Here is a 16,005-nt window from a genome sequence, read left to right on the forward strand (position 1 = left end):
CAAAGACGGGTATGTCCTTTTGCATTGTTACTGAAGTAGCATTTCACTTTTTTCTTAAAATGAGTTGTCTTTTGTGGTAAGTATCAAAGCAGATTAAAGACACAATAAGCTGTATATATTAAACATTCAGCAGACACATGAACTAATCATGAGAGGCTTGCTTGCTGCTGATCACTTGAGAATTTGTAGCAGGTCAGCCTCCCAGAATCTTAAAGAAAGGCATGTACCAGAAAATTCCACTTCTGTGCAGCATTTAGTGCAAGGATATATTGAGAGTCTACATCCAAACTCTTACAATTCCAACAAAATGTGTTAGTTTAGGCTCCAAAGAAGAGTTTAAATGACAGTGCCATCCATCTGCTTAGCTGAGCTGTAGTTCCTACCCAGTAATTTTTCAATTTATTGACCATTTTCAAGCAAATTTGACACAGGAAAAGAAGTCTCAAAGATTTTGTAATTTATAGGAAGTTAATTAACATCCACAGCTGGGTAGAGGCGAAAAGAGCCCAAAGTAGAGCTCCCACACAGGGAAAGGCAAGGAGAATTGAGCTGTGATATATTTTGTTTGGCTGTAGCATACACATATGGCTGGCCATTCAGAACATACATACTTTCACACTGGTCCCAGCTGACTCTTGCCTGGAGACACCATGGGGGAGGCAGGCTGCAGAAAGAGATTATTATAGGGTTGAAGGCCATGCTTAGAAGATGGAGAATACAAATCCAAAGCATGCAGATTTCATTAGTCAATATAGAAGGGGTAATAAAGTGGACTCACGTGCTCTTCAAGGGTAGCCATGCTGTCTGCAAAAGAAATCACTTCTTTACTGATTAAAGAAGTATTGAAGATGGGACAACACTCCGAGAGTGGGTGTAGGAGCATAATTTAGCAAAAAAGCAGTTGTTCAGCTAATTTAAATAAATTAGTCCTTTCTGTTTTAAGGGCATGTGGCAGCAAAAGATATTGATCTTATATTCTCTTCTGCAGCAAGACCTTTCTCTTCCATAGCATGAAATCAAGATCAGACTTGCCCTAACCAACTGCACCATAGGGCAGGCTCATAACCCAAAAAATTCCTGCTTATTTTAAACTTAGAGTATACAGGTTTTATCTGCTCAAAACTGGAATGTGAATAGAACCAGTTCTCTTACTTTACCTTAAGAATTAAAACAGCAGCTCATTTTGTTTGCTGTTCTCTCTGCAGATCAATGTCAGTAAATAATTTCTTGGGTTTTCTGTTGTGTGAGGGATCCAGGATGCTTTGAGGATGTTATGGGTTCCCATTTGTCCTGCTGATCCTGCCTGAATGGAGTTTCTTGACACACAGGCCACCCATTCTCTATAAATTAGTTTTACTGTATGGTGGTAAATGTCCTCAGACTCCAGCACTTGCTCAGACATCTTTGAGATACAGGAAGACACACCTTAATGATATTTCTGCCTAAGAACCTTACATGCAGTGGAAAGATGCCAAGGAAATAACATACTTGGCTTGCTCTTGAGTAGTTAACCATGAGAGGAGATTTTTTTTATTTTTAGCTTCCTTTCAAACCTGTGACTGGGCAGGTTCCAGCTCTTGTGAAACAAGTAATTGAGAAAGGCAGTTCTGTTACCACTGATCTTAAACACATCTTGAGGTATCTCTAAAGAGAGTAAAAGAGAGCTAAAGGAACATATGCTATAATGATTGTATGGTATAACACAAAAAGGAATCCCAAATTCAGATCTGATTTCGAGTTTTTTGTGTGTCACTGGTTTTTTTTATACAGGAATCACAGCTATAGATTTCAATACATTTTGTCACTGGGTAATTCCACAGTTAGTTAGTTCATCCCCTAAGGAGCTAAGTTCCAAGGGATAATTCCTGTGCAGGGAAAATTTCAGTTCCAAGTTTATTTTTTAATCCCGTCCACATATGTCTACATATGTCAAATCTCACAGAGCATGCCATATCAGGATGATCTGCCTTCCTTAGTTTAGTTCAGAGGCTTTTTGAGTATGAATTCTTCAGGATGAAGCTTCTCAGTAATTATCATGTGTGGGGAGATGAACAGAAAAATGACATCTTTAAACACGGAAATTAGCTGGGCTGACAAAGTCTTTCACTTACAATGTAATGTTGTTGGAACAGTGCCAGCAGCCAGTGCAGAAGGCAGCATCTCAGGTAGAACTGTGTTGAATCCTGCAGGCTTTGACAAACCCCAGCAGCTGCTCTTTGTTGGGCTCACAAAAACACAGGCTCCAGCATGTACAGAAACGTAGTAACAAGAATGGGTTTCATATCTGTGCAGTTGAAATTTGTGCTGTTTGCTGCTAACAGAGAAATCTCAGTTGCTAATCCTAACCATAGCGAAAAGGAAAGCCAAACCTAACTAACGAGGTGTCTTTTAAACCTTACAAACAAAGATGGCAACTGTCTCTTTACAATTTTGAAAAATGTCTCCCATTTCATTAAATGTTATGAGTGGGAAGGGGGCATAGAGTAAAATACTTAAACAATCTTTCAGAATCCTAATGCTCAAGGTTGGTATGGATTCAAGGTAGGTGTATGTTCAAGGTAGGTATAGATGTACTTGAGGTAGTTATGTAGAGCATGCTATTCTGATAACAGGGATTATTCTTTCTGTGTTTCTGACAGCCAGATTCCAGCAGGGAGCTGCTTGGGCATTAACAGGGATTATGGCTCACTGCAGATTTCTAACAAGTAGAAAAGAACTATCTGAAAGTCTTCACAAGTACATAATTTTCAGAGCTACTGAATTCGGCCCACACTTAGAAAGAAAAATCACCTGAGTTTATCCATTATATTTCTATGTTATTAGTGGTAAAAATATTTCTAAACTGTTACTTTTGCATGTGCTTCCAGTGAAACGTTCAACTCAGATTGAAATGGGATAACTCCTTCAATGCACTGACACACTGCCTCCACCACGTAGTCATTTGTCACAAGTACAGTCATTGTATTAACATTTACTTCATGTGGGGTTTTTTAAACTCTACATTAAAGGATTAATAAAGCTTGTTTAGACTGCTTAGCAAAACCAAAGTTACCCCACGCAAATATTCTACAAAAAATGAGAAGGTAGTCACTGATGTCGTGGTTTGTGCTGTGTTTCATGGTGGAGGAACAGATTTGATGCAAACTCTTTGGGTAAATTACTGCAATGAGCATATGAAGCAGACTAGATTAATAGAGAGAATGCACAGCTTACGGGCTGCTATCTGTTGTTTATTAAAGAGCTTCTCTAGAGATACAGAAATGTGTGATCCCCATGAACAAAACTTGGTTTCAAAAACTTGCCAGGGTAATGGTTACCAGAACACTAGTTGTCCTGCAGAAATGCTTAAGAAAGGTATGTACTCTCATTAGAACATACAACTTCATGCAAGCTTTCAAATAAAAACATTCTGTAAAATATATTATAAACAATGTCTGTAGTTAAATCTGTGGGTTTCAAATTTATATGTGGAATTCCACAATAAAGAGTTTGTCAGACCTGGGCAGCACTTCTCTAGGCTTTACCAGCTATTTTCCAGAATATGTCTCTGACTTTCCCTTAAACTTTGTGGATCAGCCTCAGTTCTGGTTTTTCTCATGTATTAATTTAACTGTGATAATATCTATTAATTTGGTCTTTAGTGTTAAGGTGCACAAGGAAGCTACCAGTGTGGCCTGCAGTGAACATCAGTGAACATAAAATAACTTACTTTTAGGAACCTGCAGGTGAGAGAGTGCTTTGAAGCAGTACCTCCATGAATGAGGAACTTAGTAATTCATTAAAAATTCACTGTGGCTCCAGTTTTGGCAGGTAAAATAGTGTACATGTGCAGTTTGCAATGAAAGCTTTCAGGTGTTGGTTATGTTAGAAACAGTTTAACACTGGTAATTTCTTTGTTTACCCGAACATTTAGAGATTATAGAATAAAGGCAGAAGTGAACTATATGGTACCCAGGAAAAAAAAAGGTAATGAAAATACAGTGAAATCATGGCAGGACCATGAAACAAACAAAGAGAGCACATTTAAAGGAAGTTCTGATGCTGATCATTCACATTCATGATTAAAACAGGTTTATCTCATGTTTTCTGCTGGTGCTCTTTTCTTTTAATATAACTGCCTGCTGTAGCAAGGGATAGGGAAGAAGAAAGAGTTAAATAATGACAAGAAGCAAAAAAAAGGCATTAACAATAAGTGTATCAAAGAGGCAAAAGGATAATTGCAGAAATTCTGGGGTGCAAAGAGGGAGGGGTGGACAAGATCTGATATTTCTAGAGTATAGTCTAATATATGACATGGGGAAATTGGGGTTTTTTAGATGCAGTACCCTTGCAGATGTTATGCTTTAGACCTGCAGTTCATAGACTCTGGTCTGCAGCAGCAAGTTCTCCACAGTCATTCCTGGCTTTCAGATAGGAGCTGGAGAGTGTATGGTGGCTCTTGAGTAATTTTGAGAACTGACACCAGTCTGAAGGGTTTGGGTCTGTTCTTTTGCATGGTGACTATTGGAAGAAAAGAAGAGCATTGTTAAAGGCTTTGACAAGCTGTGGGGGCTTTGGGGAAGGTATAATTGGAGGGCCAGGAGGAAATTTATGGAATCTGTCAAAAAAAAAAGTGAAATGAAGGTACCTTCTGGAAAAAAATCAGGAAACCTGTTGGGTTGTGGAATTTTGCCCAGATTTTTTTCACTCCAGCATTTTTTCTGCACATGCATGAAGAAGGTACCTGTAAGGGCACATGGTATTTTTTTATAAGCAAGATTTGAATCTGACATCTAGCTCCTATCATTGCTAGTTCTGCTTACAGCTCTGGAGGTTTTAGACAAAAGCACTCCTGACACAACTGATTTGTCTGCACTGCTCATTTATTTTCTCACAGGGCCCCGTGGTTAAACCACGTTGTTGTTCATACTTTTTACAATGATGTAGAAATGTTTGCCCTAGGATCTGAGCCATAACCTCATGAGGTGGGAGAGGATTGTATAATAGCACCATGACAAACCAGCTCAGGACTGCAGGATGTTGGAGTGGTTCCCCACAGAAAAGTAAACCGTTTGTTTTTAAATCGTTACAACAGCCATTTGCTCTAGAAATTTCCATCCTTTTGGACTTTTTTTTTTTCTGTAGTGGAGCAATAGGAGAGAAACTCAGTTCATGTACTTACGGTTATTTTTAAAATTTCCAAGTAAAAGTTTGTCATTAGTAGTCCAGTCCTAAGCAGAAGCTTTTTATTTCTATATTTGATACAAAAAGAATTGTAAAAATATTGTATTATATCTTTTATTTGCAACACTGCTTGGAATTTAAATGTTGGAAAATAATTCTTAGTGGTATCCATCAAGAAGTAAACTGCTTTTCTTCCATCTCTTGATTTTTGCCTAATTCCAGTGATACATGCATAAATTAGTTCCTGTAATGGAATCACAATACTGATTTTGACATTATCTTGCCAAGACTTGTCACAGACATGCACTCTTAAATTAACAGCATCTGCAGTGGGAGGTCAGGTTGAATTAAAGGGGGAACATAGAAAATGTCCTTCTAGGTGAACTGGGTCCCGTAGGCTTGTCATCATCAGCACACTGCAGAGATTGTTCTGGTTTGAAGTGTTCAAAGGGCTGTAATGGAGCTAAGCAACTGAACCATATTTGACAAGTAGGAGGGATTTTGGAACTTACGTCCCTCTTCTTTTGAAAAGTCTGGCTTTGAAACTCTGAAATGATCTGATGAAAATTCCAAATAATAAGAATTGCAGCATATTTTAGGTTAGAGTGGACCTCTGTGTCCAGCCACCTGCTGAGAGCGTCACTAATTAGAGCAGCTTGCTCAAGGCTTGTCCAGCTGCATTTCCAGTATCTTCGAGGATGGAGAGCCCCCAGTCTCTTCACAGCCTGTTCTGGCATTTGATGGACCTCGTTATGAAAAGAATTTTCCTGGTCTCTAATCAGAATTTTCTGTGTTCCATTTTACATCCGTCATCTCTTGTCCTATCCCCTCCAGGAAGAGCGTGGCTTCATGTCCTCTATTTCCTATAATTTAAGAAAGCCTCCTCCTTTTCAAGCTAAACCAGCCCAATTCCATCAGCCACTTCTCAATACCTGCTGCCAAGTATTAATAGTAGGCTGTTCTACTTGAGTTGAAGTGACAGAAGCACACAACTTCTTCAGTTTGACTCAGAATTCTCTCTGAGGGAAGCTGTGCTGTTTTCTGACCAGACCCAAACCAGAGGGAGGTGTGTGGTCTTCCAGAGGCCTGGATAAGGGACATCACCAAGAAACCTCCCAACCTGATGCAGCCCCTGATTGTCACCCACTTACAGATTTCTGTGCGGGCAGCAATGACGTCCCAGCAAAAAGGATAAGGACAATGAAGAGAGGCCTCAGAGCCTTGGCAAAACTGGTCAAGGGATCTGGAGCCCAAGTTGTGTTTTCTTCTGTGCTGCCAGTTGCAGGGAATGATGGAGCAAGAAACAAGAAAGTCATGCAGATGAACACCTGGCTTCAAGACTGGTGTAAACAGCAGCATTTTGTGGTTTTTGATCATGGGTCAGTTTATACAACACTGAGCTTGCTGGCAACGAGTGGGGTCCACCTGTATCAGAAGGGAAAAGGGATCTTAGCTCGAGACTCAGCAGGACTCATTGAGAGGGCTTTAAACTAGATTTGAAGTGGGACAGGGGTGTAGCCAGTCTTGACAGAGATAAGGTGTGGGGCCAACCTGCTGGAAAGCAGCTCTGAGGAGAAAGCCTTGGGGTCCTGGTGGACAATGAGCTGTCCATGAGCCAGCAGTGTGTCCTGGAAGCCAGGAAGGCCAATGGTATCCTGGGGTGCATTAGGAAGAGCACTGCCAGAGGTCATGGGGGCAATCCTGCCTTTCTCCTCAACCCTGGTGAGGCCACACCTGGAGTGCTGTACTCAGTTCTGGGCTCCTCAGGACAAGAGAGACACAGAGCTCCTGGAGTGGGTCCAGCAGAGGGTGACAAAGATATTGAAGGGACTGGAGCATCTCTCTTGTAAGGACAGGCTGAGGGAGCTGGGCCCGTTCAGCATCAAGAAGAGACAACTGAGAGGGGACCTTATCAATGCCAGTGTCTGCAGGAAGGGTGTCAGAGCATGGACCAGGCTCTTCCCGGTGGTGCCAGGCAATAGGACAAGGGGCAATGGGCAGAAACTGATGCACAGGAAGTTCCACCTGAACAGGAGGAAGAACTTCTTTCGTGTGCAGGTGACCAAGCACTGGAACAGAATGTCCAGAGGGGGTGTGGAGTCTCCCTCACTGGAGACATTCAGGAACCCTCTGGATGCAATCCTGTGCTGTGTGCTCTGGGGTGTTCCTGCTCTAGCAGGGGGTTGGACCTGATGACCCACTGTGGTCCCTTCCAGCCTGACCCAGTCTGTGCTTCTCTGTAATGCCTCTATTCTTCTCTACCTGTACCAGCTAACATAGTTTGTTTGGGTTTTTTTTTTTCATGTAATATCATAAAACATGCTGCCTCTATCTGAGAAGAGCTACGTTTTCTCTCAGGAAAGTTAATGTGCTGTGCTAGCATTCTGCTAAACATCTGGGTATCAATAGATTTTCTCCACACACACATACTGAAAGTCATGTAAGAATTTATTATTTATTATCAAAACAATACTTTTCCAAGGAAATGTGAAATCATTTAAAATCAATTGTTCTCATTGCAAAGAAGAAACTGTTGAAGAGACAACCTTAAATATAATAAAATAATAAATATTAAGAAAGTGCCGTTGCAATAAACTGGTTGTTTAAGGATTAATGTGGCATGTTTCAAGTAGTGATTTATGAATGATGAGTCAGACTTGGAATTCAGAACTTGTTCGACAAAGCAGAGCAAACAATATAAAAATTTTGCATGATTAAATTGCTTATTGCTTAAGCTCAATTTACTATTAGCTTTTGTTAAATTAATCCAAAATAAAATCAAATCCAGATTCAAATCCTGGACCTTCTCTCTCATGGTCTGAATAGAGACAAGTAGAATCTGCATTCTCTAGCCTCGAGATGCTCATTAAACTTCAGAGTTTTCAGTGAGAAACCATAGAGTTATGAAGGGATTGAATCAACAGCTGGCATTTCTACAGTGAGCTTTGAGCTTTCATTTAAGATGTTTAGTTTTAGTGCATGTCTGATGATTTCATGTGTCTAGCTGTAGATAATTTGCTCTGTATTGTATCTGACGTAGGTCAGGCTAGCTATTTGATTTCCTTAGAATACAAGGATTTCACAAAACTCAAAGTGGGGCTCTTTGTGCCTTCTGAGCTGGGAGGATGTTGGGGAAGATGAAACAGGAAAGCCTTATAAATATGATTGCCTGACAAAAGATTTTGGGAATATGAAAACTACAGGCAACATCGAAATGAAAGCCACTTTTGAAATACCAGGTCTTAGTTACTGAACAACTAGAAAACAATGGTATGGCCAACTGAAGGTAATCCCCTCTTGATGGAACAATACCCTCTGCTTGCAAACAGGTCCAAGGGTCAGAGCAGACCCTACTCGCTCAGCAGAAGGGGTCCAAAGAGTAGTTTTTAGAAGTTAAGATGTAACACTCTATGGTAATATAAGAACTCTTATAGGCTGTATGTAAATGCTATAGGATTTGTATCTTGTATTAGATTGGTTAGTGACAATTAGAATATTCAGTGCAGAAGATGATTTATTGTATTGTAACCAGGACTTCAGACATTCCTTACTACTACTTCCACTCCTGCTCTTACTTCCACTCTTGCTCTTACACTCTCTCTCTCTCTCTCTCACCCGCTTACTCTCTTGCTCTCTTGGGCCTGCTCAGAGCTGAGTCTACCAGCTCTGAGCAGTGCCCCAATACCCACGCCCTTTGCAATAAACCGACTGTGTCCCAAGACCTGCCTATAGAGATCTCCCGTCTCCATCCGTCTCCGTCCCACCCGTAACCTACAGTCGGAGAAATGCCATCCGTCACTTTTGGGGCCTCTCCATGTGTGAGTTCCCAATGACACTGGCACCCAGATAATGCAAAGGGAGGCAGCACTTGGTTTTGCAAGACCCTCACCCAGCTCTTGGCTACCCACAGAGTATCATTGCTGCCTGAATGGCCTCTGTGAGCCCTGCTGGGGAGGTGGGACATTTTTCCAGGTGCATTTCTTTCCTTATTTGTGTGTGTTTGTAGGTGCTGGGGGACCTCATTGCAGGGTAGTATGTTAAAAGGGCTTAATCTCACTAAGCCTCTCCTTGCAGACACAGCCTGGTAGTATATTTGAACGTTTGTTGCACTTGCTTGCCTAGAATGGTATTCCTAAAGTCACGTATTCTATTTATGCTTACACAATTTCGTTTTTATTCTGTGTTTTTAAAAATTGTATCTCCTCTGGAACTTGAAATTTCCTAAGTTGAAGAAAAACAAAGAGACTTTTTTTGTATTTTGCTAATTATTTACTTGACTATGTTCAAATATAAATTTTATAAGCCTTCATTATGACACTTTTTCTTCCCCAAGATTTATTTATTAACTTTTTCATTTCCTCAAGGATGGCTTTTGTATAATTCACATTTTTCTGACCAGTCTCAGAATTCTTCTGTTCTTTGATATATCAATTGAAAACTGATTTGCATATTGAAACTGGATGGACTTCTTAAGTAATAACCTGTTTTCAGCTTGTTTACTTTTTGGTTTTTTTAAACTGACTGCTTACCGAGAGGGTTTTTAGGGTTTTTTTAATTGACTTAGGGACACCTAACTCATGTTTTCATTGAATTATTCTCCAAGTTGATGTCTGAATCTTAATCCCAAGAATGTAAAAGAAGAAATTCATTTCTTGTGCAGCACAAGTTTTAGTAGGTACAAGTCAGATGATCCATTTAATTGTAAAACTAATTTAGCTTTAAAGGGAACAGGTTGGAATGTGTCTCCACAGTTTTTACCAATTCTCTATGGTAATACCAACTGATGTTTCAGGCATGTGTCTTATTTTTTCTCGTGCATGGATTTTGGATATGCAGAAAAGTATAAATACCCTGTTTCCCTTAGTCCCCACGATAGCATTAGAAGGTAGACTGAGATTATTTTTTCTTGTCTTTTTTGAATAGACTCAGAACCGTATGAAGCTGATGGCTGACAACTATGAGGATGACCACCTCAAATCCTCATCCCATTCCAACCAAACCAACCACAAGCCCTCCCCTGACCAGGTAATGTGTCTCTCTTTTTTGTTTTTAAAGTCATTTTTACTATGAGGGCTGATTATTTTATGCGTAGTTTTTCCCTGACACGCTTGCAGTACCTCAGAACGAAAGCAGCATTCCAGAATGCAGTTATGAAGCAGAACTGGATGTTGCTGTTGTGTTGGCTTTGTGTAAGGCTCCTGAAATGTGAATGAATGGTTCCTGGTACCAAGCTGTTGTTGGGTGGGTGGAAGGAGGAGGTACATTGCAAAGGAACAAAAACATTACTCTCCTGAAATGTGAGATTCGAGTCCTGTATGACATATTCAGATTTTAGTAGCTCAGGTTTACTCCTTGAGTGTGTGGAGTGTCCAGGACTGTTTCTTGTCTTCAGTAGTAGGAAATCATGCTCCAGGATCAGCTTTCTGATCTATGGATTGCAAACAAGCAGTTCCCTTCATTTCCCATGAGGGAATCCTGGCCTCGGTGCCAAATGAGCACAGACTGCTCCCTCACAAACTCAATGGGCCGTGAACTGAAGGAAAATCAATTTACCATCTCCAAAGCAGTGAGGAGCCTCCTGTGGCATTTACAAAGCACAGCTGTGTGCTTGATAACTATCAGAGAGATTAGCCATCCCTTGGGTAGCACAGAGAATGCCAACATAATTGCACATCCCATGTTGTAATCTCATCCACTGCAGTTTAATTAAAATATTAGCCATCGTTAATCACTGCCTCGATGGAGTGAAGGAATGCTTCTCTTTGCCCTCTGACTCATGTAGAAATTGGTGAGATCTGAAGGGAAGCATCTCACTCTAGACCTTTAAGTGCCAACCTAGTGATACACAGAAATAATGAGTAAGGTACAAGAGGAAAATGTCAAAAGCCAATTACATATTCACCCTGCAAATGTAGATCTTAAAAAATCTCCTTTCATGTCTGCATCAGAAAACAAGAAGGAATGTATACAAAGAAATGAACAGAAAAATTCTCATTTTCAAGGCAACTCCCCTTTGCATCTTGATTTAATACCTTCCTCCACTGTACATTGACTGGCTTGAATTTTCTGCAGTGTTTTTGGAAGATGTTGGTGTTACCTTTTTCAGGAGAGTGAAATTGTTAATACTGAAAATTAAATGGATTTCTTAATCTTAATTTGGTGCAAATGTTAGAATATCTGTTGTTTCTACACTGAAGTCTGAAGAGATCTGAAGCTATTTCCGGCATGTAACTGTAGTACATGCTTGCAAATGAATGCAGAGTAGCATTCAAAGATGAAATGAAAAGATAACATGTAAAAAAGAAATAAAATTTAGACATTTATGGAAATTCTTGCAAAGACCTCACAGGGAAGGGCAATAGGGAAGAGAGAGGGTGGGAGGAGGCTCTGATTGCACTTCCCCTTTGCAAAGGGGCATTTTGAAAGCTGACAAAGCCTGCAAGGGAACAAAGAAAGCTGTACCTCAAGGTAGCTCAGAATATTGCATAAGGAATTGAAACGCTTGGTACTACTGTTTGTACTTACAGATGTGCTTTAAATACTAACCAATTCTTTATTTCATTCCCATGCTGCTCTGGGGCTTTCCTCCCATTGCCACCTCTGCACCTCTAGGATGAGGAGGAGGGTATTTGGGCATAACCAGTCAGATGCTCTTAGCTCAGCCATTTTGTTCAGAACGGTGAGAACCAACCTCTCCTGCCAGTAGAAAAGTTCCCGACAGTCACTCCCACACCTCGCTCCGTGTGCTTTGTGAACCCTGGCTGTGCTCCCCCCCCTTGCTTCCATAGTCTCTGCATGAGGGTGTCTCTCGTGTGTTTATGTGCAGTTTGTGATTTTCTTCTTCTAATCATCCTATCATTGTTTCACAATGTTGTGGGGAGAACTTTCCAGGGCATGTAATTGAGTTTCTGTGCAAGTACGAGAGAACAGGAAATGTCTTTCATATCATTTATCATTGACTTCATGGAGGAAATGTTTTCAGTCGGATTCTTTTTCAAAGCAGTTTGCGCCGGAGCCAAACCTATGTGTGCTTTTTCAATTCTGGTTTGTAAAGAATTTGCTCGGAGATAATGTTCCTCCTGAAGATAATGTTCCTCCTGAAGGTTTTAAGCATGTTGAGATCTGCTGCCGAGATTGCTGCCATGCACGCTGACCTAACTAGTCACAGATATTCATCAACTCACAATACATGATTCTTGATATGGACTAGGAGTATGAATTGTCTATAAATGTGAAGGCAAAGAGGAATATCCCCTTAACCTTCCGCTCTCCCTTCCATCTCCCTCATTCTTTCAAAACAATGGGGGAGAAATTAGGAGCTGTTTTTCATTTAAAATACATTTTCTTTCTCTGTGTCCGTGTCCACAATTTTTTCTTTTCTGCTGTCAAATTGTCCCCACAACAACTCCTATTTCCAGAAGGGAAGACAGTACAGAGGACAGAGCCTTTCTCCTCACGCCTGTTCTTTAGCAAAGAAACCTCTTACTGGCCAGGAGTCAAATACTGATTATTACACTACAGTACACAAGACTCATTTATACCTTGGAGTATCAGTTTTAAAGCAGAATACACTTTGTTGAAGTACTTGAAGAGTTTTAAAGGACTGATGACAGTATTTTAAAAGTTTATATGGAACTTTTTCTTTCTCCACTTATCCTTTTAAGAAAAAAATATTTCACGTGAATTTCTGTGCACTTTTTTCTAAGAATTTGATTTTTTCATATCAGTTATTTGAAAGAAAACTTCTGAAAATTTCTGTGGAAATCTTGGGCCCTTGCATTTCTGAAAATTATTGCTTTGTATTAGATTTGTAAAACATTCATGAGAGAATAAGGTGCTCTCATCTCTTGCACTTGCTCAATTAGCTACAGAATTATGGTCTGTCTGACTGTACAGATCAAATCCCTCTTTTCAAGCCAACCATCTGAAAAATTTAATCCAACTGTGGCAGTGTCTAACTTGAATTTCATGCCTTGGGGTTTGAACTGAGAAAATCTCTTTAGTGGACAAATTGATAAAGTGCTTCATTAATTTCCACTCGCTGTTGATTTCACATTCTTTTTGAATCACTGCTGTTGCAATGGTTGTGCGTTCGTGTGTGTTGTTAAAAGTTCTAGAGATAATGCTTATAAAGATCAGCTGAAGCACAGAAATTAAACAGGGAAGATCAGGTAAGTAAATGATGAAAAGGAAGAGGACACTCACTATGAAGGTAGGAATAATTCTGATTTTCCTTCTGGAGCAAACATGGAGTTTGTGTAGAAAACACTGAGAGAAAGATCTTCCTCTTTGCTCTCCCATCTGCTGATGCATTTAAGAATGCAACTGTGCTAAGAGCATGGTTTCTCATAGTTTACTGAATTAATGGGTGGTTGACATTAAATACAGCTTATCTCTTGACTTTGAGGCGCTTTCCTCAGGAAAGCGTTTTAGAGTATCCCAGTCAAAATAATGAGTCAGCCAGCAGCCTTGCCTTAACATGCATCTCATCTGAGAAGCTTGTCAGCCTCAAGATTGTCATGCATACATCAGCAGGGGAAGTATAAAGGTGATGGATGCTTCCCAAGCCAGTTATTCCCAACAGAGTACATGTTTTTACCGTGATATTCCATGTCCATTAAAAAAAACGTCCTTAGTCTCTTTGTAAAAGCTAAGATGATGTAAGTTACAGAGTCCCTAACTCTTCCATGTGTTAAATTAAATTTATGTATTACAATGATAAAAAGTAACTAATAGCACAGGACTTGGCAATAAGTTTGCTTTTTAAAGTTCCTTCAGGCTGCAGTCACCTCTGGTCAATACTGAAGATTAAATGGAGACCAAAAAGCTATGTACAACAGTTAACTACATTATTTTATTTTTATGGTTTAGGTCTTAAGGCTTTTCCCCTCCAGCATTCTGGAGCTGACTGAATTTAGTATTTAATTATGCCAGGTGTGTACATGACAGCATTATCAGATAGAGCTCCCCTGAAATGGAGCACAAAAACATGTGCACCCTCCCTGTAATTTCTGAGGATGGTAGTTTACATTTGAGTTTATAGTTCAGCGTAAATACCATCCTTCATCCTGAAATAGTCTTTCCTAGCATTTTTCACTAGGCTCGTTTCCTTGCTGTCTGAATTTCTTATGACACCTTTTATTCCCCAGATGGAGCTCGATCCTCCTCTACTTCCAAGTGTATTCCAGTGTGATTTCACATGAGGATGCTCTTTGGTCTTTCTCAAATGCTAACGTGATCTGGCCAATGGCTTAATTAGTTATTACTCACTTTTATCAAAAATAATATGAATTTACACTTGAAGAGATCTAATACATGCAAAAGGATAGGTGTGTATGTGGGTGTATCTTCTTGTAAATCTGTGCAGGTGTGTGCAGCATGGGGGGAGGAGAAGCAAAGCTTCCGTACAGAAATTTCCCAAGCTGCTCAATTCATCCAGTTTTCTTGTGAAGCACAGCTGTGCTACCTAAAATGGGAGAAACTGTGGCTGTGGTTCAGAAATCTGCTTCATCCACTTATCCATTCATTAGCTGAAAATTAATATTATGATTATTAGAGCAACAGTGGAATGGTCAAAGAGCTGGCACGGAAATGGAGTGCATAAAAATTGAGGATATTTGTAGATGAATCAAATATTGGCAATTCCTATTGGTGTAAAAATATTGTAAGACAAAAAGTGTCTTCTTTGTGACATTTTTCCTTAATACTCGAGTCTGACAGATTTTAACTTAGAAGCAGTAAGCTTTGGGAGTTGAGCACTGAAGACACTAGCAGAATTTAACACTTCAGATTTCAGAGGTGATGTCTGTGGTGGAAAGAGGGGTTAAGTCATTGCAGGGAAATATTTGGCTCATTTTTAAGAACTGAAAACCAGTCAATTCAATATTGTAATTTGCCTTTGCCAAGAGTTTTTCTGTAGATTAGAGTAATCTAAATCTAAAAGCTGTAATAGAGGGAACGTCATCAATTTGAAAGTTTAATAAAATTAGTTTGAATTTTTTAAATATAGTTTTTAATCAAGACCATCTAATATTCCCAAGTCCACTTATATTCTTATGTCTACTTAATGAGTATATTGTGTCCAAAACCAATCTCATTCTAAGTAGCCATCTGTGATTTTTAGAGGGGTAATGAGACTTGAATGACATTCTGTATTACATTTATTAGGACAAAGGTATTAAACCAAATTCCAGTAAGAATGATAGAAACATTTAAACCTCACAGAGAAACTGATAGTAATAGATGTATGCAAAAAGCAACTGAACACTCAGGGTTGTAAGCCATGTGTTTCCAGCTTGTATCTGTAGAGCAATGTGTGTCACCCCTAGGAATGCCCAGAAGGAGCATTCACAATTTCCTTTTTGTTGTGTAGGAGGTATTTCTTATTTTACAGCTGAAAGGAAATACACAGTGAATGGACACCCAGTCACCCAGCCATATGCATGGCTATTCAAACAGATTTAGGGGAAAGTGACCGAAATAAAGGACAGGCAACAGTCTGAAGAGCTGTAACTACTATGATGGTGGAAGGGATAAGAATACTGACTTTGTGAGCAGGACATCTCAAGGCTTAATTTAACCTTTGCCACAGCAGACAAACCACATGAAGTTTTCATTGAGATCACTACAACACTACAAGTGTCTATACTTTGGGGAGTTTGAGGAGAACATCGATTTTTTTTCTATGTTATTTGATGCTTGGATTAATATGCTGACTTTTTTTAGCGAAGTAAATGATTTTTTGGTGGTGAGTTCCATGTTTAAATTACACAGGCATTCGTTCACTTCGTAAATGTGATCTTGTCTCCATGAGACACATTTTATGTGTGCAACATGCACAGA

General features: G+C 39.7%; 1 protein-coding gene across 13 annotated transcripts in view; it reads left to right on the forward strand.

The window, feature by feature from the left end:
* The window catches only part of ERC1 (ELKS/RAB6-interacting/CAST family member 1), a 283,730-nt gene that overhangs the window by 240,645 nt on the left and 27,080 nt on the right, over window positions 1-16,005 (forward strand). For 11 of the 13 annotated variants that reach the window (XM_048300324.1, XM_048300335.1, XM_048300327.1 and 8 more), the window contains one exon: window positions 10,087-10,188. In XM_048300324.1, the coding sequence (XP_048156281.1) occupies window positions 10,087-10,188 (102 nt within the window). Of the gene's footprint in view, window positions 1-10,086; window positions 10,189-11,775; window positions 11,843-16,005 lie in introns of all 13 variants that reach the window. The other 2 variants (XM_048300336.1, XM_048300337.1) reach the window with 1 other exon arrangement.

Source organism: Corvus hawaiiensis, chromosome 4 (assembly GCF_020740725.1).
Source record: "Corvus hawaiiensis isolate bCorHaw1 chromosome 4, bCorHaw1.pri.cur, whole genome shotgun sequence".
Lineage (NCBI taxonomy): Eukaryota > Metazoa > Chordata > Aves > Passeriformes > Corvidae > Corvus > Corvus hawaiiensis.